The sequence below is a fragment of the Triplophysa rosa genome, linkage group LG19 (genome assembly GCF_024868665.1).
Source record: "Triplophysa rosa linkage group LG19, Trosa_1v2, whole genome shotgun sequence".
Taxonomy (NCBI): domain Eukaryota; kingdom Metazoa; phylum Chordata; class Actinopteri; order Cypriniformes; family Nemacheilidae; genus Triplophysa; species Triplophysa rosa.
Window position 1 is genome coordinate 13,255,017 of NC_079908.1, and position 24,268 is coordinate 13,279,284.

The 24,268-nt window shown below is 36.6% G+C and overlaps 3 protein-coding genes across 7 annotated transcripts; 2 read left to right on the forward strand and 1 right to left on the reverse strand.

Annotated features, from left to right (window-relative positions):
- The first annotated feature begins 20 nt into the window (after window positions 1–20).
- xrra1 (X-ray radiation resistance associated 1) lies at window positions 21–5,269 on the forward strand. Of its 5 annotated transcripts, none has more exons than XM_057360584.1 (18): window positions 21–33; window positions 573–687; window positions 777–931; window positions 1,054–1,125; window positions 1,208–1,280; window positions 1,368–1,465; window positions 1,543–1,691; window positions 1,787–1,891; window positions 2,172–2,326; window positions 2,431–2,480; window positions 2,580–2,657; window positions 2,756–2,849; window positions 2,961–3,079; window positions 3,162–3,428; window positions 3,501–3,651; window positions 3,735–3,850; window positions 3,938–4,043; window positions 4,650–5,269. In XM_057360584.1, exons 2-18 carry the CDS (start codon window positions 594–596, stop codon window positions 4,784–4,786), a joined length of 2,019 nt encoding a protein of 672 aa, XP_057216567.1. In that variant the 5' UTR covers window positions 21–33; window positions 573–593; the 3' UTR covers window positions 4,787–5,269. The 5 variants fall into 5 exon arrangements, 4 of the variants coding, with proteins under 4 accessions (XP_057216567.1, XP_057216566.1, XP_057216568.1 ...); XM_057360583.1 differs by lacking the exon at window positions 21–33 and adding an exon at window positions 201–299; XM_057360585.1 differs by lacking the exon at window positions 21–33 and adding an exon at window positions 201–299 and having other exon boundaries at window positions 3,279–3,428.
- Window positions 5,270–5,432: 163 nt separating this feature from the next.
- Window positions 5,433–10,628, forward strand: chrdl2 (chordin-like 2). The gene is made up of 11 exons (XM_057360510.1): window positions 5,433–5,595; window positions 5,821–5,933; window positions 6,201–6,294; window positions 6,440–6,585; window positions 7,003–7,096; window positions 7,264–7,328; window positions 7,485–7,656; window positions 7,769–7,957; window positions 8,382–8,558; window positions 9,112–9,204; window positions 9,702–10,628. Exons 1-11 carry the CDS (start codon window positions 5,499–5,501, stop codon window positions 9,833–9,835), a joined length of 1,374 nt encoding a protein of 457 aa, XP_057216493.1. The 5' UTR covers window positions 5,433–5,498; the 3' UTR covers window positions 9,836–10,628.
- Window positions 10,629–16,050: 5,422 nt separating this feature from the next.
- Window positions 16,051–22,857, reverse strand: pold3 (polymerase (DNA-directed), delta 3, accessory subunit). Its single transcript, XM_057360355.1, has 12 exons — window positions 22,686–22,857; window positions 22,349–22,404; window positions 22,162–22,264; window positions 21,909–21,948; window positions 21,580–21,712; window positions 21,254–21,506; window positions 21,101–21,173; window positions 20,832–21,006; window positions 20,499–20,608; window positions 18,521–18,606; window positions 18,268–18,346; window positions 16,051–17,101 (listed from the first exon to the last, which is right to left on the reverse strand). The coding sequence occupies exons 1-12, from the start codon at window positions 22,740–22,742 to the stop codon at window positions 16,896–16,898; spliced, it is 1,371 nt and encodes a 456-aa protein (XP_057216338.1). The 5' UTR covers window positions 22,743–22,857; the 3' UTR covers window positions 16,051–16,895.
- Between the last annotated feature and the right edge of the window lie 1,411 nt (window positions 22,858–24,268).

Here is a 24,268-nt window from a genome sequence, read left to right on the forward strand (position 1 = left end):
GGACTAGTAGTTCCGAGACAACAATACTGCAAGGTCCGTTTTTGCTAGGAGCTTGTTTCATAAATGCAGTTTTTTATATTCTTTATCTTTATATATTTTTATATTCATATTTTTGTATAGCTTTATCGTTAAGTCTTTAATGTCAACAGACCAGTAAAGTAGCTTAATTAACGTTGTGAAAATACTACATTTCCCAAAGTCCGTCCTATAGTTGCTAGGATACCATGCGTCTTTGCTTCTGGTTTAGTTTGTGAACATTTTCCAAACATAAGTCGAGAAGGGTTTCATTTGGGTCAATTGTAAGTTATTTTTGTACAGTCACGAAAGTACTTTATTTGAACAATTTAATAATAATAATAATTTTAGATACGTTATGTGATGACGTAGCTAGTGTAAATAAACCTGGCTGTTGTATTTGTCTGATCAGGCCTGGAACTCTGATAACGATTAACATCTAAGTTAGGCCTTTAATAAGTCTACAAATTTTCAATAATGCTAGGGTTTTCATTGGCTTAATAGTTTTTGTATTTTGTTATGGTGGCTTTATTGGACATGTTTTGTTTTATGTTTAGGTAAACTGCTTCTTGACAGAGATGACAGGACTGGGTGTTTACAAACTGGACAATGGGGAAAGTTACCCTTCAAATTGCTTCCCAATAAGATCATTTTATCATCCAAGTAAAGAAGGTTGTGGCACACATGCATCAGATTTCTTAAAATGTAAAATAAGAAAGTTGTTTTTTAACTTTGGCTTTTAATTTGAATTATTTTCAAAGGAGCAGGACACTGGCTTGTAGCACACAGAAATGCATCGGAAGAGAGAATATTCAAAAAGAAAAGAGTCACAAGATCACATATTAAAGTTCATTCTGGGAAACGTGAACAGGGAATACTCGAGAGTGCTAGCACAGTTTTAGATGCACAGCTTCTGGTGAGAATGCTTTAACATAAAATAGAGTGATTTCTGTGTAATGAGACATTCAATTTATGCATTTGTTTCACATGTTTCAAATCAGTATCTCTCATTAAACAAACACTTTGACTCTATTTCAGGTTAAATTGCATTGTGTGGATAAGCCCTCTGACCTCTGTTGTGTTAACATGAGTGATCAGGGTTTGCAGACAGTAAGTTTGATCAATTCCGATCTATTTTATCCATTTATTTTTGTTATTACAGTTATTACATGACTGACATTTTCATTTGTAGGTCAGACTTGAGGGGTTGGAAGAATTTAATAATGTTGCTTACATAAATGCTTCTGAAAACCATTTAACTTTGGGTAATTAAGTATTTTAGTTCTAAAACATTTGTGATAATTCTACTGTAATGTTAACACATAATTATAAGGATCAACATTTGTTTCTAGAACCTTTCAGCAGGTTTCCTGCATTAAGGGAATTAGAGCTGGCACTGAACGGTCTTCATACCTTGAAGTTTTGTGCTGAGGACTTTCAGAGATTAAAGGTAGGTTGACTTGTGTGTTTGGGTATTCTCTTGGATATGTGATGTAAATGTCACTGAACATGTTTCATTTGTTTCAGGTGTTGGATTTATCCTTTAATAGCATTACAGGTGAAAGTATATTGAATCTAGGCCTGTTACCCCATCTAAAGATGCTACATCTAACTGGAAACCAATTGCAGATGCTTCCACCTAATATGGCTGGGCCTTGTACCTGTCATAAAGAAACGTAAATGTTTACTAGTTATCTAAGTGCACATTATTAAAAAAGCAAAACTACAGAGTGAATATTTAAAGTTACAGTAACACAATCTTTGTTAACAGCACACACCAGTGTGACTTCTTGTTTCAAATGCTGGAGGTATTGATGCTCGATGACAACAGATTAACTTCTCTTGGGGTGTTTGAAAGCCTTGCCAACTTGAAGAGGTTAGTAAACAGTCTTGTGTTAGAGGCGTTTGTATTTCTGTCTTCCTTGTGTAGACTGCCCCCATGAGGCTAAATCACGAAATTCTCTTCAGGATCAATGTTATAGCCCTAGGAAAATACCAGTGTTGTAAACATTAGTGTCTGTGTGCCAGAGCCCTGGCTTGTTTGCAAATGTTTTAACTTGAATAAGTTTGGAAAATGCAACAAGGCTCACATTTGACATTCATTGTTTAGGACGTGTGTAAGCGATCCTCTCATTTTTAATTTGACTCTGGTTTAGGCTTCAACATCTAAACCTACAAGGGAATTTCATCTCAGGAGTCCCATTTTTAGAACAGATGGCACCATTACAAGATGCTCAGACAAGCTTTATACCAAACAGCCTGAAGCAGGGATCTGGAAGAACTGTCTCTTTCCTGGATGTCACAATGATTGGCAAGAGGATAAAGTTTTGGAATGTTTCATTAAAATTAAAAAAGTATATTGTTTGGAAAGCAAATTATTTTAATGTTTGTTTATTTATGTTCTGTGTCAAACAGATGCCTCTGAGACACAGAACCAGCAAAAGTCTACCACAGCAACATCCAAAGTGGGATCTAAATCATTTATATAGACTATATGTAATTCTGTCATTATTGTCATGTTTGTTATGCACAATTTTGCAATCTCTCTATCGTTCAATGATCAGAGAAAGGATCCTAGATGCCCTGAAAATTTTGTCCTACCTTTTCCAGAACTTTGTCATCTGAATTTGGCCAACAATAAGGTCTGTGTGTTGTCAGTTTTAAAAAAAACATTTGGTATGCTACAAACATGGCAGAAAGAAGTCATTGACATCAGAGCTGTTTGCCACATTTTCCCTAGATAGCAGAGGAAGAGGCATTGTTGCCCGTGGCATTATTTCCAAAACTCAAAGAGCTTGTTATTCACTCGAACCCCTTGACAACACAGAGATGTGGTAAGATCACGGTCTCTCTGACACAGGCAGCATTTTAAACATATTTCTGCATTAAATGTAACTTTGGTTTTAAGTAAATCTGAAAAAGAAAAGTGTTGTTTATCAATATAGGTGATCCACCAATGTTGACCAGTTTTCTCCAGGACAGGCTGGGTATTAACATAAAACGCAAAAAGACACCGGATCGTGTTAAGCAACACATTAGACCCGCTATTAATCCTAAACGCAAGGTGACACAAATGTAAAACTTTGAATAATGCAAAAAATCTTTAAAATAAGCCCTTTAAGAAAAATTTCCTTCTGAATTTTCAGGTAAAAACTAAATTTCCAAGAGTACCAAAAATTCCTTTCATCACAGCAAACCAACATACATCAGAAGAGCTCTGTACAGGAAAAGTTAATGGAGATAATAGTCTTCTATCCCCACAGTCTGGGTCAAACCCTGTATTTGGCACCTCATCTAAAACAAGCATTGAAGAAGAGCAAGACATCACCAAAGACCATGAGTATTTCGACATGATGAGTGCAGTCTTATCCTGTGAGACACATCAAAATGCAGAGCCATTCTTTGTGACAGAGGTAAAGAATCTACATTCAATATGTCTATGCATTATGTGAGATGCATGCTAACAAACATATGAATGTTTTTAGGTTGATGGCCTACATGAAGCAGACTATCAAGAACAGCAAGAGGATGCAAAGAAAATGATGACAAAAGACAGACAGGCATTTCCCGAAAAACTTATTGGTTATGAAATCTTACTTGACGAAACATGTGACCCAGAAATGCCTGAGATTTCTGGTAAGATTTTTCTCAGTTATTTGCTTCATCTGAATTGATGCTGTTTGTTTGCTTTTTGTAATGCAAGATTTCTCCTGACGTAGGAATTCAACATGCCGTTAGGGCTTTGGAGCACACGCTCGAAAATCTTCTTGTATATAGAGATTCTAAAGCAAATCTTGACCGTCCCCAGAAGCCATATACTGAAAGGGAGAAAAAAGTTAGTTTAACACACCTAAAATCAATAGGATATGAAAGATGCTCATCGTCTGTTGTCACTAAAACTGCTGAAACATTCTCTTCACAGATAAAAAATTTGCCACCATTAGTACCAAAGAGGTCAAAGGGGGAAAAGGTTGAGGAAATCCTCACTCAAATAAAGGAGATGAAAACAATAAGCAAAGTTCCCTTAGGTAACAGTTACAGCCTCTCTCTCTCTCTCTCTCTCTCTCTCTCTCTCTCTCTCTCTCTCTCTCTCTGTCTCTGTCTCTGTCTCTGTCTCTGTCTCTGTCTCGCTCTCATTTTAAGACATAAAGCCTTGCTTTGAAATGCCCTTTTATTAAAATGACAAAATCGAGGTGGAATCCAGTCCAATTAACTAAGTCGAGCCTAGCGATGCTATTTCAGTGTTAATGACAGCGGGAAACTTTTTCCAACTGCTCAATAAATCAATTTTACCACGAATTAGCGCTTACTAGCTTGTTCTTGAAGATTTACAGGTCAAATAACATGCATTCTGCAGAGTTGGAATGGTGGTTGTACAGTGCCGTGTTTACTTGGAAAGGCTCTGTTTGGCTCTGCAGCTGTTCCTCTTATTATTTCAACACTTAACAGATTGCCTGTGTGTTTGACTGCGCTGCATGCATGAACATTAATGGAACTACACGGCATCTCCAAGCTTACTCTTAATCTATAGATTGATATTATATGCATGTCTTTCAGTATTCTGACCTTTTCCTTCATGGTGTTTTAATCATATGTGCTCACGGTTGTCATTTCTATGTCTATTCTTCATCCAGATAATGTCCTCAGTAGAGGGAACGATGCATGTAAGAAAGAATATAAGGAAGCATTGACCTTGCTGAAGGACATGCAGAGGAGATACAAAATGACCCATCAGAAAACATTGGTACAAGCAGCACAGCTTGACACTTGAGAATTCTGTTTAACTTAGTTTACCTATGCAGTGTGTTTTTATGAATTGCAATGTTTACATAACTTATTTTAAGACACTGAAAAGATGGCAACAGAATCTTTGCATCAATTGTGTCAGTATATCAATAGTAATTATACAATACATCAATATCTGATGTATTGGGATTGGGACATATTTACTTTTAATCATGTTGCTGAAAACATTTTTAGGGACATTTCTATTATTAAACTTGTAATGGACTGACCTCGTGTCCAGAATTGTTTTCCTGTCTTTAAATAGACTAGCAATATGTTGGGATAGGCTATCACTCTCTGTGACCCTGCATAGGATAAGTGCTATAATGGGTGGATGGATTTTCCATTTTAGATCTATACTTGTATGCTTTTCTGACAACTGTTTTGCTAAACAGTATTTATATAACAGTCTTTAATAGCCTGCTGGACACTGTTTGTCATGTCAGCCATCAACCACAATAAACTGTCGTTTCTTGTAAACGTTTGTACAGTTTTTAAATTAAAACAACTCTATTGTGTACTGAACTATACGAATAATAATGAATAACAATAATATTTGGAAAGGCAACCTATAAGTTGGTTTTCCTGTAGGAGGCGCTTTTGATAAAATCTCGAAGCGCAGCAGAGGCTCGCGCTGTGAGAGTCGGCGTTCAAGTGCAGAGAAGTTTTGGAAGACAATCCTGCCAGGTTTCTTGAATATGAAGAAAAGGATGATTTACTTGGAACATCTTTTCGTTTTGGTCATAATGCGATGGTTTGTTCAGGGTGAAACGGAGGCCATGCGACCTGGAAAAAGTAAGTCACTGTCCTTACATCACAGAGTATTTTATTGATATTGGGTATTACACTTACATGCATAATTCCGCAAGAACTTTAGTTACATAAAACAGAAGCATGAAACGTATGTTGTTAAGTTGTTTTTATCGTAATTGGCTACCCGTGTTTAATGCAATTTAAACAGCACATCATTCCAGTTAATGTAAATCATGTCATACACGACTGTCTCTGTGTTGCATGTAGTGTCGGGCGTGTTTTGCACGTTTAAAGAGAAGATGTACAGGCCAGGAGATAGCTGGCATCCCTATCTGGAGCCCTTTGGATTCATCTTCTGCATGCGTTGTACTTGCACAGAAGTACGTACCTACATTACGAGCCCAAATTACTGTTTGCATTGTGTTGTAGGGTTTTTTTTGCTGGGGGTATACGGTCGCACACGATGTGCCTTTAACATAAAATGCTGTATTTTACATATAAAGTCTCTATAAGCAAAACTGTGCGCCTTCTTCAGTTGCGCGTCTATGTGCATGCGCACGCGCGCGTCAGCCCCACCTACTACAGTATATGTAGGCCTAATGTCTTTCCCTTCTGGCTGGTCCTATATACTTTGTAACTGTTTGTAGTCTGGCCATGTGAAATGCAACACCATCAAGTGCCCTGTTCTGCGATGTGAAAATCCGGTGACTAATTCACAGCAATGTTGCCCTCGTTGTGCAGGTAAAATATTACACCTTACAGCTTTAGTAGTCAATAGATATTATGTTGCATGATGCCTTTACTTTACATTCTGCTTGTACTTACTGTCTTCTGATGTACTGTTTAACAATTTGCATATTCTGACCGATTTTTTACATAATCCCAGATGAGCACCGGACTCCTGCTGGTCTCCGGGCACCAGTTAAAACCTGTAGGTATAATGGAACTATATACCAGACAGGGGAAACATTTACAAATCATGAGCTCTTCCCATCCCGCCAGTCCAACCAATGTGTCATGTGCACTTGCTCTGTAAGTTTGTATTAATTTCTGTTGCATATCCCTCAGTAATGAAAAAAAAACATTTGAGTCTGAACTCAGTTTAAGAAATCCTGACCATTTTTATTTCTCCCTGTTGGTTCTTTTGAAGGTGTGTCTGCAATGAAAAACAATATGAGAAAGCAGATGTAAATGTAGGCCTAAATCTTCAGTAACAGTAGAAACAGATTTTAAAAAGAAAAACTTCTGATGTGCAGAAGTTCTAATGTGCAAAAGGGACTGATATTTACATTGTGCTTGTACTTACTGTCTTCTGATGTACTGTTTAACAATTTACATATTTGAATTTTCTGACCGATTTTTTTCTGACCGATTACATTGCTGCTTTCAAACAAAACATGATGATTTCTGAATTTTCTTACTCTCTCTTCCCTTTTGTTTTCATGAAAGAATGGAAATATATTCTGTGGATTGAAAACCTGTCAGCCTATTACATGCTTGTCTCCAGTTTCTGTACCAGATACCTGCTGCTTGGTGTGCAAAGGTAACATTAGAAATGCAATTTCTTTTTCGCTTTGTAGTGATATTATATAGGTTGCAAATATTACTGAGATGCATTTTAGTCTGACATTTGAACAGTTATAAAGTAAACATTATGATTTCAAATCTTATTAGGTGAATCAAATAACATTGTTTCCCTTGAATGAACAGAGGGTGCAATTCATTTAAATTCTGCGTCATCTGGGGATGGAGGACAGCAGCTGAACAGAGGAGTCGTATGTATTTCAAGAATTCTTCTAACTTCTAAAGAACTTCTAAAACCATTAGTTTCATGTTTTCATTCATAATAAGCTGTATAAATGAGCTTTATAACAGTATGATGTTCAAGTCCATTATTACAATGTTGCCGTTTGTGTATCACGAAACCCAAGAGGCATTCTGTGGATCAGTGTGCTGCGGGACAGGTCAGGGGCCGTTCAGTTAGGGCCACACCATCAACACTGCGAAGCCTCAACTCCAGGAGTCTCAATCTACAGATGTTACACATCAAAGGAGCTTCTGAAACGACTGTTAAGATTCTTTTACAGCGCAAACATCAGAGAGGTGCACTTTAATGGGGTGGTTTGGGCCTGACTTTGTATTTGTAGAAATTGATTGTCAAAAACTCATTAAGTCAAAAAATGTTAGTAATGTAGAGTTTCTGACTTTCTCTAAGCTTGTGTGTACAGTGGCAAGACATACTCTCATGGTGACGTGTGGCACCCGGTGCTGGGGAGGGTTTTGGAGTGCATTCTGTGCACCTGCAGGGACAGCTTTCAAGAGTGCAGACGCATCACATGTCCCACCCAGTTTCCATGCCAACATCCCATAAAGATAGAAGGGAAATGCTGTAAGATCTGTCCAGGTAGGGTTATTAATGGTTGCGTATTAAAATGTTAGCAACTACTTATCAAGTTTTATTTTTAAGAATCTGGGCTCTATAGTCAATCTAAAAAAGTGATAGTTAACTTTAGCTTTAAAGTGATAGTTGACACAAAAATAAAAATTCTGTCATCATTTATTCACCCTCTTGGAAAACACAAAAGAAGATATTTTGAGAAATATCTCAGTGGTTTTTCTGTCTATACAGTGAAAGTCAATGGGGAACAATGCCGTTAGTTAATAATGTTTTTAAAAATATCTTCCTTTGGGTACTGCAAAAGAAAGAAAGTTTGGAATGACATGAGGGTGAGTAAATGGGAAAAGAAATTTCATTTTTGTTGAACTATCCCTTTAAGAGGTCACAGAGTTTTATCATTGCGTTATTTTTATTTAACTTGAACTTACAGAGCTCAAAGCAGAAGGCAACAGAACTGACTGCTTCCTCGGTCAAGACAATAACAGTCTGCTGGTGTATAAAGTTGAGTCCTCATCTGCTTCTCAGTCAGAAGACAAAGTGCGGAGGATTGCTATCGAGAGGCAAGGAGCCACAGAAGTAGAGGTGCAAGTCTGGAAAACCGTTGAAGGTAACGCTGCATGTATGCTTTTATCCAGTTTTAATATAGAGTGTCATTTAGAGTGTGTGTAGAGTATGTTTAGATATGGCATTCACACCTCAACTAGAGAATGATGCCTCTATACAGTTTGTATTCACTGTAAGACACTTAAAAGTCCAGTGTATGATATTTAGCGGCATCTAGTGGTGAGGTTGCAAACTGCAACCAATGGCTCTACCCCTCCCTTTCGAAGCACTATGGTGGCTGACACAGAACTCAGATGTCGTCACGTTTCCGCTTCTTTGCCGCAGGAGATATCGTAGTTAAGAAAACACGCTCTGTACAGCAGTTTTTCCGTTTAGGGCTACTGTAGAAATAAGATGGCAAATTCCATGTAAGGGGACTTGCAATGTATGTAGATAGAAATAACCCATTCTAAGGTAATAAAAGCATAATGCTTCGATATGTAAGGTCTTTATACACCTCTGAAGACATTTAGTTATGTCTATTATATCGCATTTCTGTCAATAGACCCTCCAAAAATTACACACAGCACCTTTAAACTGTCCACTAATCTTTGCAGGTGTTTTGCATCTAATGGAGACCGGTGATGTTCAGAAAAAAGACCTCATAGAGCATCCAGAAAATTACATCTTACTAACTACATTGGATGAAGGTTTGTTTAGTTATATTTCAAATCGATTTTCCATTCGGATACGTTTTCGGTATGAAAGAAGGAAAGTCATACGATACATGGTACAACTCCACAGTGTATTTTGAAACAGCTGAAATTGAGTTTAAATTGAATCCTTGGATAACTCAATTAAACAGATTTGTTTTAAAACCGCTCAAAGTCTTACAGGGAGTAAAGGGTATTGCTTATTCCTCAATGTCAACCTATACAGTATGTTTTAAACAGATTTGAAAACTGAGTGGCTACTTGGGCCAATTTAAACTACAGTACTTGAGCTCAGAGAACATTCAGCTGCTAGGGAATATGAGAATGTAGAGACCAAAGGAACTCTCTTGAAGATCTGACATAAAAATAATAAAAAGGTTTGTTGCATTTTTGGGGTGGACTGTTCCTTGACAGCAGTTGAGGTGCCAGACAAAGGTATTTTACCTAACTTAACTATTCTCGGTTTATTTAAAGCATCTACTGCTTTTACACAGACACCTGGAGAAAGTTCAAAGAGGAGGAGGACAAGCAGAAGGATTTCAGTAAGATTCGGAGCTGTGAAGATGGGATCAAGGAAGTGGTGAAATACTTAAACCCTGAACAGCTGGACCGTCTTTGTGCTTCTTAGTCTCCATCTGACTCTCTTGCACTGTGCCATCCTGCATCCTGACACCCATTTTATTACCAGAAGAGCACATACCCACACCCTCACACAATGTGCATGTAGCACAAAACCAGATGCTGGCAGCAGGTAGTCTAAAGATCTCCTTTATTACTATGAGTCAGTTCAGCACAAGCCTTTATGAGTTTGACATCCCAGAATTCTTTGTAAGACCTTGCTTTTTACTGAAGGGGGCTGAGGTCAGTCATTACTTTTTTGTGTTGCTGAAAAATGCACGTTTGACAGGAAAAGTGTGGGAATGCATGTTTCTGTCTTTATTATTTGGGGCGGAGTGAAGGGTTGATTTAAAGCAATCCTTGGCGTTACAAGGAATGGTCCATGTTATTTTAGCTGGTATCCACTGTATGTACATAAATGGGAAAACAGAGGGTGATTATGACAGCTTATTGGCCTGAATGCTTTTATAAAGTTGACGTAGGCCACATTTTCCCACTGTATTTAGTTATACAACAGTCATAAGTATCATGGATAAACTAAAAAATACACTATTTATTTAAATTCAAAGCAGCCAACATTTTTTCTTTAATTGAATGTTATTGCCTTTCTTCTATGCAGACATTTTTCATTGACATGTATGAAGTGTGTATATTGATCTGGTTATGTATAACACCCATGCATTTAAAATGTTTAAAATATATTTGGGGTAACCTAGTGTTAAGACTAACCAATATGAAATATTGTATCTTCGCTTTCAGGCAGAAACATTCTATCAATTTTTTTCCGTAAATCATTGGTCACACTTTTTGTAGTGCGTGTTTTGTATACTATTTCTAGTGCTGTTTTATTTTATAAAAAGTGCTGGTTTTAGAAATACAAGGTGTCTGCCCGAAGGTGACAATATGATGAATATTATTTGAAGCATTTAATGCAGACAAACTTGAACGCTGCCATAGAAAGCTCTGTTGCACAAGTTATATTTCTATTGTATGCTTTTTTCTTCTAGTTTGTCTTCTATTGTTGTTATAAAAGCCAAATACGATAAAGTACGAAATGAATCATAGTTTGTAAGCCATAATTGTAGCATATTAGAACCCAGGTAAAAAACGGAGCAGTAAAATACACTTTATTTAAATACACTTACTTCACTTCCATAAATGTACTTAAAGCGCTCTATTTTTACACATTAAGTTTGTACTTAATATACTAAAAATATAGTCTTTACTACTACTCTTCATGGTGTTTCAAAATTGCACCGTTGAGTAGACTTAGATCTTAAGTTTATCTTAAAAAGTGCTAAAGACAATATTTTGTATATTAAGTACGAAATAAGTTATGAAAATAGAGCACTTTAAATACATTTAAGTTTATTTTAGTGCACTTTGTTCACCTGGGAAGCTATGAGGTATGGTATAAGATGACATTTTATAATAGGATGGGTAAATCAATATTTTGAAGTGTTACACCATTTTCCACACAATAGTGTAATAATCAATATTTTAGTAAAATTTGTATGTGATTTTTGCCAAAAAGTCTATGAGAAGGCAAACATACTGTAGCAGCTTATTAAACATTAATGTAACTAAATCCTGTGAGAAGTTTTAGGGGATGTTTACTTTAAACTGAAATTAACACTCCATTGTGGCATAAAAGAAACCTGTTACGGCACATCACATTTCCTAAAGCATCATGACAGACCTGCCGTTACTGCTAGGACATGTAGACATCCTTTATTCCACAGTAACGCTCATCACAAAGAGCCGAGACCAGCTGCCGAACCCAGATTGGGGCAGTTCAGGGAGTTGGGACTAATATCCTCTCTCTCTCCAGATCCCAAAAGCCCACTTTCCTCTTCTTTCACAATGGGACATTGTACTGGCCGCACACAAAGTGCCAGACGGTGCTGCTCATCTCGCACTGAAGGCCTGACAAAATATTTTGAAACAGAAGCCCCTCACTTGCAGACCTTAATAGTCACACAATGAAGCTGTGAATTATTTCTGCTGGCTGTTGGGTCTAACAGTTTCTGGCCATTTGTTCTCTTTGAGCGGCTTGGAGGGAAACAAAGGGGATTTTGCTATGTGCTCCTTTATCATTTTCTGTCTTTGTGTACGTTAGTTTAAGAGGAGGGTTGGACAGACCCACACCGGTGTTCTAAAAGAGAGTCTTTTGTAATGTGAAGAACATTACATACATTTATGGCTCAACTTTTAATTTTGTCTGTGTTGATTTAAAAGAGTTGCCTGGGGTTTAACACTTGCCATAACAAAAAAAAGAACATAGCCAAAACAAAACTTAAAAATACAAAAAATGTAGCTACGATCATCTGGTGAATTGGTTGAGAAATGTTCAAGTTCATATTGAAATCTCTTGACTTTCTATCACAGAAGTCTTTGGTTTCTTCAGCACAGCTTGAGACATTGTTAAGAACCTTTTTTTGACACAGCTAGCTGTCTAGGACTAACAACTGCGCTGTTAAACTAATTTCTCTTTACTGTGGGTTGGCACCTACATGTTCTCTTAGTTTTTGGCTAAAGGTTTTGAAGTCCCACTAAATGACATTCAGCGATGCATGCTCAGTCTTGGCTTTGGCAGTCTGGGGGCAGTTCTCTGTGTGAATGGGTCAGTTCTCTGTGTGAGTCTTCCTGCTCGGCCTTCTTTCCCATTGTTGCACGTTGAAGTGTTAATGGATTTTAATATTTATTCGTGGTTAATTTTGTTTTTGTGTAGTTACTGCGTTTCAATGTGCATGTTTTATTTTTAAAAGAATAGTTAACCCAAAAACAAAATTCTTTAACTTATTCATGGGATGGCATGGGCACATTTCCTTTCTTAAAATGATAGTTCACCCAAAAATGAAAATTCTGTCATCATTAACTCACACTCTTGTCATTTCGAACCTGTATGACTTTCTTTCTTCCGCACAACACAAAAGAAGATATTTTGAAGAATGTTGTTAACTGGCCCCCATTTGCTTGCATTGGTTCTGTGTCCATACAATAGAAGTGAATAGGGGCCAGTGCTGTTTTTTCAAAATATCTTATTTTTGATCTGTGGAAGAAAGTCATAAAGGTTTGAAATGACAAGAGGGTGAGTAAATGGTGAACTATCACTTTAAGGCCCGGTTTCACAGACACGGCTTAGCTTAAGCCAGGACTATGCCTTAGTTGAATTAAGATATTTATGTCGCTTTATAAAAATGCATTAGAAGAATACATTACGGGTGTGCATCTCGAGACAAAACAATGGCACTGATATATTTTAAGATATTTCTGGGAAAGTCATATTCAGGTCACACATTCATTTTAGTCTGGGACTAGCCTTAAGCCTTGTCTGTGAAACTGGGCATTTGTTGAACAACAAGGTGATGTCAATAAAGGTATCTGTCACTTATACAAATATAGATCCCTAAATTTATTAAAAAAATTATCCATTATAAAAATATCCTAAAAGAAGTTAATGCTTTAAGAAGTGAAACAATAGGCATGTATGAGACAATGATTTATATAGTGAAAACAACTTTAAGTTTAAAATATAGCGACACATTGAAATAGATATCATAAGTCCATGTGAGATTTGATGTTATCGATGTGTCACCATATTTGAATGTAGTGCTCAGAAATGCTTGTTTTGTTTTCAATTTTGCTAAATGCTCAAATATTATATTTTTTACACACCTATCGTTTGGCTTCATAAGTGATGGACATTTTTATTAAAAAAAACATTGTGTTTAACATTTGGTATAGCATGAGGATGAGTAAAATACAGTTAGAATATTCATATTTGGGTGAACTATTACCTTTAAGAAAAGAAAATACCAATGTGTAATTTTGGGTTTGAAAATAGCAGATGGATGACACTTCAAAGCAGAAAAAATATGCATTTTAATAATTCATCAATACAACAAATTTCCACACTTTAAGGACGTAATCTTGTGTAAAGATGTGGACCTGGTGTTCATATGTACATTTCTGTACAGATAATATTTTACTTTACAATACATAGAACGCAAATGACTCATGTTAAATCCCACACTGTGTTCAATTTATAAATTAATAGAATATCCATAAAAAATGTCTTTCTCCATTTACTGAGAAAAGTGTGGGATTAGAGACTCTTGTAAGCATGCTTGTAACAGATACAGTAACAGACTGCGTTTTCATTTTCAGTCAGCCTTGAATATCAGCTTTCAGAGAATCAAAGTGAATAAAATGCAACATTTAAAAGCTCATGTCGAATTGACATTTCTGCCAGCAACGGCTGCTCAGCACGGAGCTTTCCAGGTTCACAGTCTCCAAGCAACAGCTTAACTGTGTTAAAGTAATATAATTCACTCTGATGGATGTGTTTGCTTTCATAGCTGATTAAGATGTTCATGTAAGCTGTGAATAAATGTGCCATCACAACACATGAGAAGTCTTCAGAGTGCTGTTTTTCCCCTTTCCCTCATCATTTTAGCCATTCATCTATCATCTGAGACTGAGCAGTCAATTGTGAAAAATCCGGACATGCATCATCTTGTCCTGATCCCTTCTGTTTGAGGAAAAACAATTGTAAAGTGGTAATACAAATGCAGCTGACTGATGTTAATTTAGGAAGGTTTATGTTGCACCCATATGATGATCACTAAACTCCGTAAGCAGTGTAAATGCAAAATATAGTAAATATGAATTAAGAGACATTTTCCCAAAAGGCACTAAATAAGTGAGAACAGACTTGTCTGTCTCTCTCATTAATTATGTGTACGCCACATCAACACACGACGGATGGTTGTCATATGGCTAATGTGACATGATGATGAATGATGAAGTGAAGTGTTTTAGATGTAATCAGGCTTTGTATTCATAAGAACACCAGTTCCATTTGGTAATCGGAAACAGACACGTTTTGACGCATGATAGCATGAAGACAGGTCCAGATGTGAGGTACCACACGCCCTAGAAATAGTCTGTAAGAAATCAAACCCTTAAGAGGTGATGCATTCTCTGCCTTTTCCAATCACGTCTTGCATATTTTCCTGTTTTGACAAAGAGCAGTGGTGTTTCGGACAAACGGTTATATCTCCCAGTCAGATGACCATGTAAGAATCTGCTTTCAATTAATACACAATGATTTATTCTTTAAGAGCTATGCATGAGAAGCAGGAGGGGATTCGGAGAAATAAATCACTGCTGAATGTTTGAGTTATTGGCATTTGATGTGCTGTTGGCATTCATCTACAAAGCAAAACTCCATGCCCATGAGGAGAATTCTCTCATTTGACTTCACTTAAAAGGCACCTTTAGAGAGTCACTTTTTCTGTATTAATTGTTTTATACTTAATAAAGTTTTATGGAGGTCTGTAAAACTTTTTTAAAGAAACTCTAAACATGATAAACATATTGACTTAATGAACGACACGTTGCAAGTTAACGTTAGAAAAGTTGTGATGGAGCTTTTTTTCCTAGTTGAGCTTTAATTATTTGCAACTATACTCAAAAAGTATTACATCAGGATAATGTGAAAAGCAAAGGCAAGGGGTCAAATATGTAACTAATCAAATGTGAAATTGTGTAAGAGCCAAAGGAACAATACAGAAACAAATGATTTTTAAACCCATTGTAATATCTTTCTCCAATGAATACGTTTTAGCTTTACAAGATCCTGTTTTGTATGCAGAACGTCCAAAAGCCCCAAAGAAAGCTTTCGTTAGATGTGTGTTTTAAGTCTACTTGAAGGGAAAGCTGACAATGCAGCACAATATATAAAAGCACTGGAGCATTGTCATATTTAATGGCTTTGCAGAGTGCTCAAGGGCAGTTTGAATTCAATAATGTGGCTTTACTTGATATATACTTGTACTTTATATTTTGAAAATTCCTATTGATTTATTCCACCTGGGCTGAAAAGGCATACCACATCTGAGTAGCTATGAAAGCAGAATAAAACTGAAATCGTGCAATAGCCAAAACCATTAAATCAAGTGGATGGAGATAATAATAGGGAAAACTTAAGAGCTAATGGGGGAAGAAGGAAGGTTATGTACTGTATTTAACTCATGTTTTTATGACTGTTTTGAAACGACAAACTTAAGAAGCATGTTTAAACGTTTATTTGAATTTGAACAAATTTACGATTTTTTGTCTTTGCTGTATTATTTAAAAACATTGTGTAATAACCAAATTCAAAATGTTACATTTCATACCTTTTGTCTAGGTTATGATTTTTAATCCAATAATTCTAGGAGTTATAATTATTGTATGTCAGTATTTATTTGGAAACAGAAAGAATTACCATGAAAAAATGTTCACTATCCTCAATTCAAGTGTTTTAAAACAATGAAAATAAGAACACATTGTTCTTATCACATTCGGCTGCACACAGCTCGGACTCTAAATATAGCCACAGACCAAAGTTTAGACACTTTTCATAAAATAAAAAGAGAGTTTGTTGGGGAATGATGGTTTGGCACAAAATGCTCAATTTGCTCAAGTCTATGGCAGTGGATCAGAGGAGCTTGTACTGATTTTAAAATGCATGCCATTCCAACACAGTAAGTTTTGTTTTGATAAGTCAAAATATCCAGGATCAACTAGAATACGATTCCAAAAACTAATGTCACGCTGAAATATGATGCTCAAGACCTATAGGAACCAATCAAGAATAAAAATTAATTTTACAATGTTCCATATCAACCAATCTGTTGTGATATTTATGAACAATGAATACTTATTTTATAAAGACAATACCACATGTGGAAAATTATTATAAATTTTGATTTATTATCCAGCAACATTCAAAAATTTGTCACAGAAAATGGCTAAATAGGCCTGACAATCTTCTGATCGTAATGTAACAAATTGTCAAATAAGGGTGGTTTCCTGTAAACACGTTCGGCATCATCAGAGAAACACAGTCAAGTGTTGGTAGGTATGACTTAGGTTAAAAACATCTGTCAGCTCAGCATGTAAATGTAGAAGTGTTGATGTCTCTTTGAAGCCTTTTAATATAACTCACGTGGTTCATGTGAAACAATGCAGGTACATCACTGTAGACCACCAAGTGCTTTGAAGTTCATGAAAGGAAAAAATCATTTCTTCTGGAAAAATCCCATGATGGACGGTTGCTTCCTTGCTTTGTTAGATGATGCTGCAGGTTTCTTTTGGCTCTTTTCTTTTTTCTCATCCTCCTTTTTTACAAATGACTGCTTGAGTGAGACAGAGTCTTTGACTTTACTGTTGGGTTCAGTTTCTTCACTCTCAGAGTAAGACTCGCTTACATAACTTTTCTCAGTCACTAGAAAACAGAGACATTAGTTACTCATTCTGTGGTGATTTTCGCCCAATGTCATTGATTTTTCTTAAAGTCATTACTTTGGGAGACTCTAGGGGGCGGTATCCTGAGAAAGAGCATCGCCCTAAAGAGCATTGCTTTGCTATATGGAACCGAGTTTGTCTTTACATAATGTATGTCTGTGTCCTGTGCATATTTATTTTTTATATAAAACATACACATACATGCATATATTTAAAATATAAAATATAAAATTAATAAACATGTAAATAATTTAAACTATTGGTAAATATAAAAAAATACATGTACATATTTGATATTTCCTAAATATATATGTATATATATATAAAACATGTATGTGTATGTTTTTGTGCTTATAAATACTAAATTATTATGCAGAGTACACAGACATAAATTATGTAAACAAACTTTTATTATAGATGCAATTAATCGTTTGACACCCCTAGTATAAATCAGATTTTTTTCAGGCTACTGGTATGACTAGATTTAGTCAATCTCTTTTGCAATTATTCATTGATAGTGGCTAGTTGATCAAGCATGCAAATACAAACAAAAAACAATATTAAACTGTAAAATGTACCCCATACAATTAAAATCCACATTAAAGAGTTACTGTGGTAATTTTGCAGAACAAAATTCTGAGGAATGCGTAAAATTACAAGTATTTAAGCCAAGTAGAAACATTAACAGTAATCAAGTCAAACATTCATGCACATGAAAATAGAGTAAAAGAAAATAATCTTCTATTTGTAAAATAGTTAACTCACTTAGGTTTCACAAAAGCACATGCGTTTATATCATATACATAACCTATGAAAATAATATTTCTGTCAGCAAGTATAAATATGCTTTAAACTGCCTGCAAAAAAACAGTAAACTATAGTCCGGGAAAGTTATTTTAAACGTAACTTCTGCACAGTCTATCATGTTCCAATGCAAAAATAAACACATAAATCAACCCGCCTCACATTTCTCACTCTACAACAGTCTCTGTTGTATGCAAGAGCATTTATTAACTAACATAAACACTTCATTTATAGTCATAATAATTTCTTTCAAACGTGATGAATTAGTCATGCCAAAGTGTTTGCAGACTCATTATAAAATTATCCTCATGGGCTTTTTATTACAATAAAAATGATGCTTACCAAAGTTTTCTTCTTCATCAACAAATGTGGTGGACTTTAAAACACGCCTCCTTTTCCTCCTCTTCACTTCTGAGCTCTCCTGAAAAAGGCAGAATCACAATCAATGACAATTCTGAACAATTTACACCAACGGTTCGACTTCAGGACATCTGCTTGATCGTGCCATTTCATTCGTTGTGGCTAATGGTACATAAATTGTACGCTGTATCGCGGGCATGTTTGACTGAGGAGTGTTTATTAAAAAGATTCTTACTTCTTTGTGTGAAACAGCCTCTCTTTTCACTTGTTTTTTGGGGCTGGGTGTCTGTACATTAGGCACAGGTGGAGAATCTGGCACAACTGGAAAAGGAGAATGAGCAGAGACATATTACACACATATACAAAGAAGTGAGTACACCCCTCACATTTTTGTATGCATTTTATTATATATTTTCATGTGACAACACTGAAGAAATGAAACTTTGCTACAATGTAAAGTAGCGAGTGTACAGCTTGTATAACAGTGTAAATTTGCTGTCCTCTCAAAATAACTCAACACACAGCCATTAATGTCTAAACCGCTGGCAACAAAAGTGAGTACACCCCAAAGTGAAAATGTCCAATTTGGGCCCAATTAGCCCTTTTCCCTCCCCGATGTCATGTGATTCGTTAGTGTTACAATGTCTCAGGTGTGAATGGGGAGCAGGTGTGTTAAATTTGGTGTTTGGTTAACATGGCACCTCATGGCAAACTACTCTTTGAGGGTCTGAAACAAAGAATTGTTGCTCTACATAAAGATGGCCTAGGCTATAAGAAGATTGCCAAGACCCTGAAACTGAGCTGCAGCACTGTGGCCAAGACCATACAGCGGTTTAACAGGACAGGTTCCACTCAGAACAGGCCTCGCCATGGTCGACCAAAGAAGTTGAGTGCACATGCTCAGCGTCATATCCAGAGGTTGTCTTTGGGAAATAGACGTATGAGTGCTGCCAGCATTGCTGTAGAGATTGAAGGGGTGGGGGGTCAGCCTGTCAGTGCTCAGACCATACGCCGCATACTGCATCAAATTGGTCTGCATGGATATCGTCCCAGAAGGAAACCTCTTCTAAAGATGATGCACAAGAAAGCCCTCAAACAGTTTGCTGAAGACAAGCAGACTAAGGACATGGATTACTGGAACCATGTCCTGTGGTCTGATGAGACCAAGATAAACTTATTTTGTTCAGATGGTGTCAAGCGTGTGTGGCGGCAACCAGGTGAGGAGTACAAAGACAAGTGTGTCTTGCCTACAGTCAAGCATGGTGGTGGGAGTGTCATGGTCTGGGGCTGCATGAGTGCTGCTGGCACTGGGGAGCTACAGTTCATTGAGGGAACCATGAATGCCAACATGTACTGTGACATACTGAAGCAGAGCATGATCCCCTCCCTTCGGAGACTGGGACGCAGGGCAGTATTCCATCATAATAACGACCCCAAACACACCTCCAAGATGACCACTGCCTTGCTTAAGAAGCTGAGGGTAAAGGTGATGGACTGGCCAAGCATGTCTCCAGACCTAAACCCTATTGAGCATCTGTGGGGCATCCTCAAACGGAAGATGGAGGAGCGCAAGGTCTCTAACATCCACCAGCTCCGTGATGTCGTCATGGAGGAGTGGAAGAGGACTCCAGTGGCAACTTGTGAAGCTCTGGTGAACTCCATGCCCAAGAGGGTTAAGGCAGTGCTGGAAAATACTGGTGGCCACACAAAATATTGACACACTGGGCCCAATTTGGACATTTTCACTTAGGAGTGTACTCACTTTTGTTGCCAGCGGTTTAGACATTAATGGCTGTGTGTGGAGTTATTTTGAGGGGACAGCAAATTTCACTGTTATACAAGCTGTACACTCACTACTTTACATTGTAGCAAAGTTTCATTTCTTAAGTCTTCTCACATGAAAAGATATAAAAATATTTACAAAAATGTGAGGGGTGTACTCACTTCTGTGAGATACTGTATACAGTACACACATGTACAGTACATAAACAAAAGAAGAGATTAAAAGAACAGATAAAAAGGATAAACAATGAATGTTGTCAATCAGCTTTTGTCTGTCAGAGAACAATTTTAATATTCAGTTCTCTGCCCAAAGGGGAAACCGATTTCTTTGTTTTTCTTCATTTTTGGATACAGAGAGCCTCATCTGGATTGCTTCAAGTCTGCAAAGCAAGACTTTAGCCTGTTGCATTGTTTCCTTGACTCCTCCCTACCCTCATCATCACTGCTGTCTGGCTGGGGCTTCTTTATCCTCCGTCTCTTTTTCTGCTGACTCTCTATGTTCTCATCATCGCTGTCCAGAACCTCTGGCCGCTTCGTTTTACTTAAAGGAAACACTCATTTACATCAGTTTGTAATAAGTAAGACAATCATCTAGAATATTGTCATGAAAACGTCAAATGCATATTTAAAGGCCACATACAAAGCATAGTACTAACAACTAATACACCTTAGGCGTACTGTTTTCTGACTAATAATGACACTTGTCAAAACGTTTGAAACATATAAAAGCTTTTTAAAATTAACCAAGCAGTTGTAAATCTTACTTGCAAGTGTCTTTGGATTCATTCTTCAAAGACTTTGACTCCTTGGTTTGTTCTTCCTTAATGCCACATTCAGACTTGGGAGAATTCTGAGACTTCTTGCTCACGGTAGCAGATGCTGTCGTGCCTCCGTCTTTTTCTTCTTTGATGCTTTTGTTGGGCTTTTCATCCGCCTTTTCTAAACATCAAACCGAAAAATGTGTTTCAATTTTGTATACTTCAGTTTGATTCTGTGACTGGCAGTTTGGTTAAAAAAGTGAAACAGCACTCACTCTGGGCAGACTTCCCAAAAAAGTTACTCATGGGGTTTGTTTTGGAGGTTGGTTTGGTTTTTGATGTTTCAACCTAAAACACATGCAACTATTAAATTATTCACACACAATCTCGTGTGCCATCTACGTTAAACAATGGAGATGCATACTTACTACAGAAGAATCATCTTTCTGCTCTGTTTTTACTTCCTTGCTGGAATCTTGGCTCTTAGGAGCGCTTTTGCTCGCGAACATTCCCATGATGCCTGCGGGCTGTTTAGCGCTGGGTTTGGAGTTAGCTGAAGTGTTTTCATTCAGGTCAGGTTTACTGACTTCCTTCTGAGCTGGAGGGACTGAAGCCAACTCCCTCTGCTGAAGCTCTGCAGAAGACATGGGGACCGCCGCAGCACATCGTATAGCACTGTACCTGAAGGGGGATAAAAGAAGAATAAGCAGTTTGCATATTTTGTTGCATTATAGGTTATATCATGACCACATACTTGTTGCAGTTCTTCATATTCTCCTTAAGAGCATCATAGTCTGTACTGTAAAGTGGAGCACTATCTTTAAGCTCTGCTCTCTGAAGACTGTACACATGCACGCTGATGGTAATGTCCATTGTTGCTTTGACAGCTGGGCAAAGAAGAAAAACCAAAGCATAATTGCACGTTTTGTCCTGCATTGGAACCAAGTATCAGTTGCAACAGATATTTTTAATTAATCTGAAGTTATCTATTGGAATATATGATGGCAAAAAAACATTGTCTCATTTTAAGGGATTTAATACAAGAGGAAAATGTGAGATGAGATACAAAAACGTCAATCTTACCCTCAAGCTTGTCCTCACGTACTACTGAGACTTTATGACACTAAAATACAAGAGAAACTTTCTATCAGAAGTGTTCCTGTAGCTCAATTGTTTTAACAGTGCAAAGTTTATGGGTTCGATTTCCAGGGAACACATGAATCAAATTATATTAAAAATGTCTTGAATGCACTGACTGTAAGTCACTTAAGACAAAAGCAAATATAATGCAAGGGAACATTTGTGTACAATATGTGCATTCAGTAATGATACTTACCATGCTTCCATTTTCAACACATTTGCCAGTTATGAGATAAGTGGCACGAAGAGGACACCCTGAACTTTCCTTGCGTTTCTTCTCCAAGTAATGATACAGCATTCTGCGACAATATCACATGTTTACAGACCATCTCTACCAGCTAGGTTACCTGAGTAACTTACATTAAAGCTAGGACAGGACTTACTGTTTGGCCGTGTTCACGTGAACCCCAAGAGTTAAACTGAGCCATTTGTAGGTAACCTGAAGTATAAACGCAGACAGATTCATATGTTTAATGAATCAGTTTACAAACAGAGCTACCTCATCTACAAAACACAGAATATGATGTCTTTTTCCGCTTGATTTTCTAAAATAAGCGGCAAATGTTTATGTTTTATAAGTCTACATTCGCATTATGAGTAACGTTATAACTTTAGGCAATGAATCAGCGCTAACAAGCACTCAAGCCCATGCAAGATATTTAAACAAGCATCTCACTTTTGCAAATGATAAGAACAGTGGCATCATAAAGAGTAACTTACGATCTTATTTTGATCATTAATGAATTCGTCAATATTGTCCAAATACAGATCATCCATATCGGGAATGCCTGCAGCTTCTTCTTGTTTCTACTTATGCCTGCAGCTTCTACTACACGCTTGTTTATTGAATTTCACCAAACGCGGGAACCGCTGCGGAACTCTATTTACTTCCGGTCACATGGGATAGAGAGTCAGCAGTGGGAGTGCGCTTCACAAGACGACGTCTACTTGACATTTCATACCTGTGAATTTTGTGGGAAGGAAAAAAGAAACTATTTTTTAAACTACTTTTTTAAAAAACATTTTATCTATTCAAGAACATTTTGAAAAGACTCAGAAAATTATATTAGTAGAAAATTAGACAGTATGGTAGAAATTGGTGTATTTGAAGTATTTTTTTAAAAACAATAATTTAGGAAGTAAAGAACAGTACATTATACAGTTTTATTACATTTACATTACATTTATTGTATTGGGTATATGGCATATACATATACATACATATACAAAGGTTTCACATTCAATAATGATTTTAAAATAGCCTATATTATAACATTGGAATGGAAAACAAAAAAGCTCTGAAAACATGTAATGGTTTAAAAGCACTTGACTTTATGTGAAGTTATGTTTTTTTCTTCTTCAATGTGATGTAATACCTGTTGTATTTGTGGCAATTAAAATATATGTCTGTATTAGCCTACCGTATGCTTTAGGATGTTTAGATTAGCACTTATGGTAAGTGACCTTAAATGTATAGATCATCTTTATCATTTATCTGTTTTCGTGCTGTCCCGTTACGAATATTTTATTTGATATTTAATATTATATATTAAAGACATACTCTGTTTAGAGACTATGACAATAAAACAGTTGGCCAACAAACAAAAATAAATACAAAAAGTACATTTTATTTTCATCATAAAATTATTATTCTCTGTGACTGTGTAACTAAATAGTTAACCAGTTCATTCAACGACTGGTTTAAACTGGTTTGAATTCCTACAAAAATAGGATCTTTTTATAATTTGCTTAGTTATTTACTTAATTCATTCTTATTTTAACTGCACATTTAGTTATCTTCATGTTAGTTTACAAAGCCAACCAAATGCAACATCAACAAAAAAACTCACAGAATGCAGTTCACATGACAAACACATGAGGGTTTTATTGAGAAGTCTTCAACAATTATGGTTTAAGAGCTTGGTTTTTACACATTCACAAAAACTAAACAACAGCCCCGAGTTTATTATTCCATCAGTGCTTTTAAATGTACACACAAAAATAGTTTAGTTTACAGACTGTTGATTATAGAGCCAGGAGACAATTGTTCCAGGTCATGAACAACATGGCTCCCTGAAACACGATGATCTAATCAAAATTCTTTTGTAGATCACGCGACCGGTGCTGTTATATGACAATCAGTGATACACAAGCATTTCAAATCTGTGAACCTTAGGGCAAGGTCCGTTCTCAGGCATCTAACACATCTCTCCATGCATTATCCAAAATCAAATATGTGTTGAATAAAAGAACAGACAGAAACCAATCACAGAAAAGATTGAATTCACATGGTTGAATCTGCT

What these genes read in the sequence shown, in the direction of transcription:
- xrra1 (XM_057360584.1), top strand. Translation starts at nt 594, where the DNA reads ATGACAGGACTGGGTGTTTACAAACTGGACAATGGGGAAAGTTACCCT. An exon ending in TGTACCTGTCATAAAGAAAC is followed by an intron (nt 1,692 to 1,786) that starts GTAAATGTTTAC and finishes CTTTGTTAACAG; the next exon opens with CACACACCAGTGTGACTTCT. An exon ending in AATAAGCAAAGTTCCCTTAG is followed by an intron (nt 4,044 to 4,649) that starts GTAACAGTTACA and finishes TTCTTCATCCAG; the next exon opens with ATAATGTCCTCAGTAGAGGG.
- chrdl2 (XM_057360510.1), top strand. Translation starts at nt 5,499, where the DNA reads ATGAAGAAAAGGATGATTTACTTGGAACATCTTTTCGTTTTGGTCATA. An exon ending in TGCGTTGTACTTGCACAGAA is followed by an intron (nt 5,934 to 6,200) that starts GTACGTACCTAC and finishes AACTGTTTGTAG; the next exon opens with TCTGGCCATGTGAAATGCAA. An exon ending in ACTAACTACATTGGATGAAG is followed by an intron (nt 9,205 to 9,701) that starts GTTTGTTTAGTT and finishes GCTTTTACACAG; the next exon opens with ACACCTGGAGAAAGTTCAAA.
- pold3 (XM_057360355.1), bottom strand. Translation starts at nt 22,742, where the DNA reads ATGGATGATCTGTATTTGGACAATATTGACGAATTCATTAATGATCAA. An exon ending in AGACAGCAGTGATGATGAGG is followed by an intron (nt 18,607 to 20,498) that starts GTAGGGAGGAGT and finishes CTCCTTTTCCAG; the next exon opens with TTGTGCCAGATTCTCCACCT. An exon ending in AGGCTGTTTCACACAAAGAA is followed by an intron (nt 18,347 to 18,520) that starts GTAAGAATCTTT and finishes TGCCTTTTTCAG; the next exon opens with GAGAGCTCAGAAGTGAAGAG.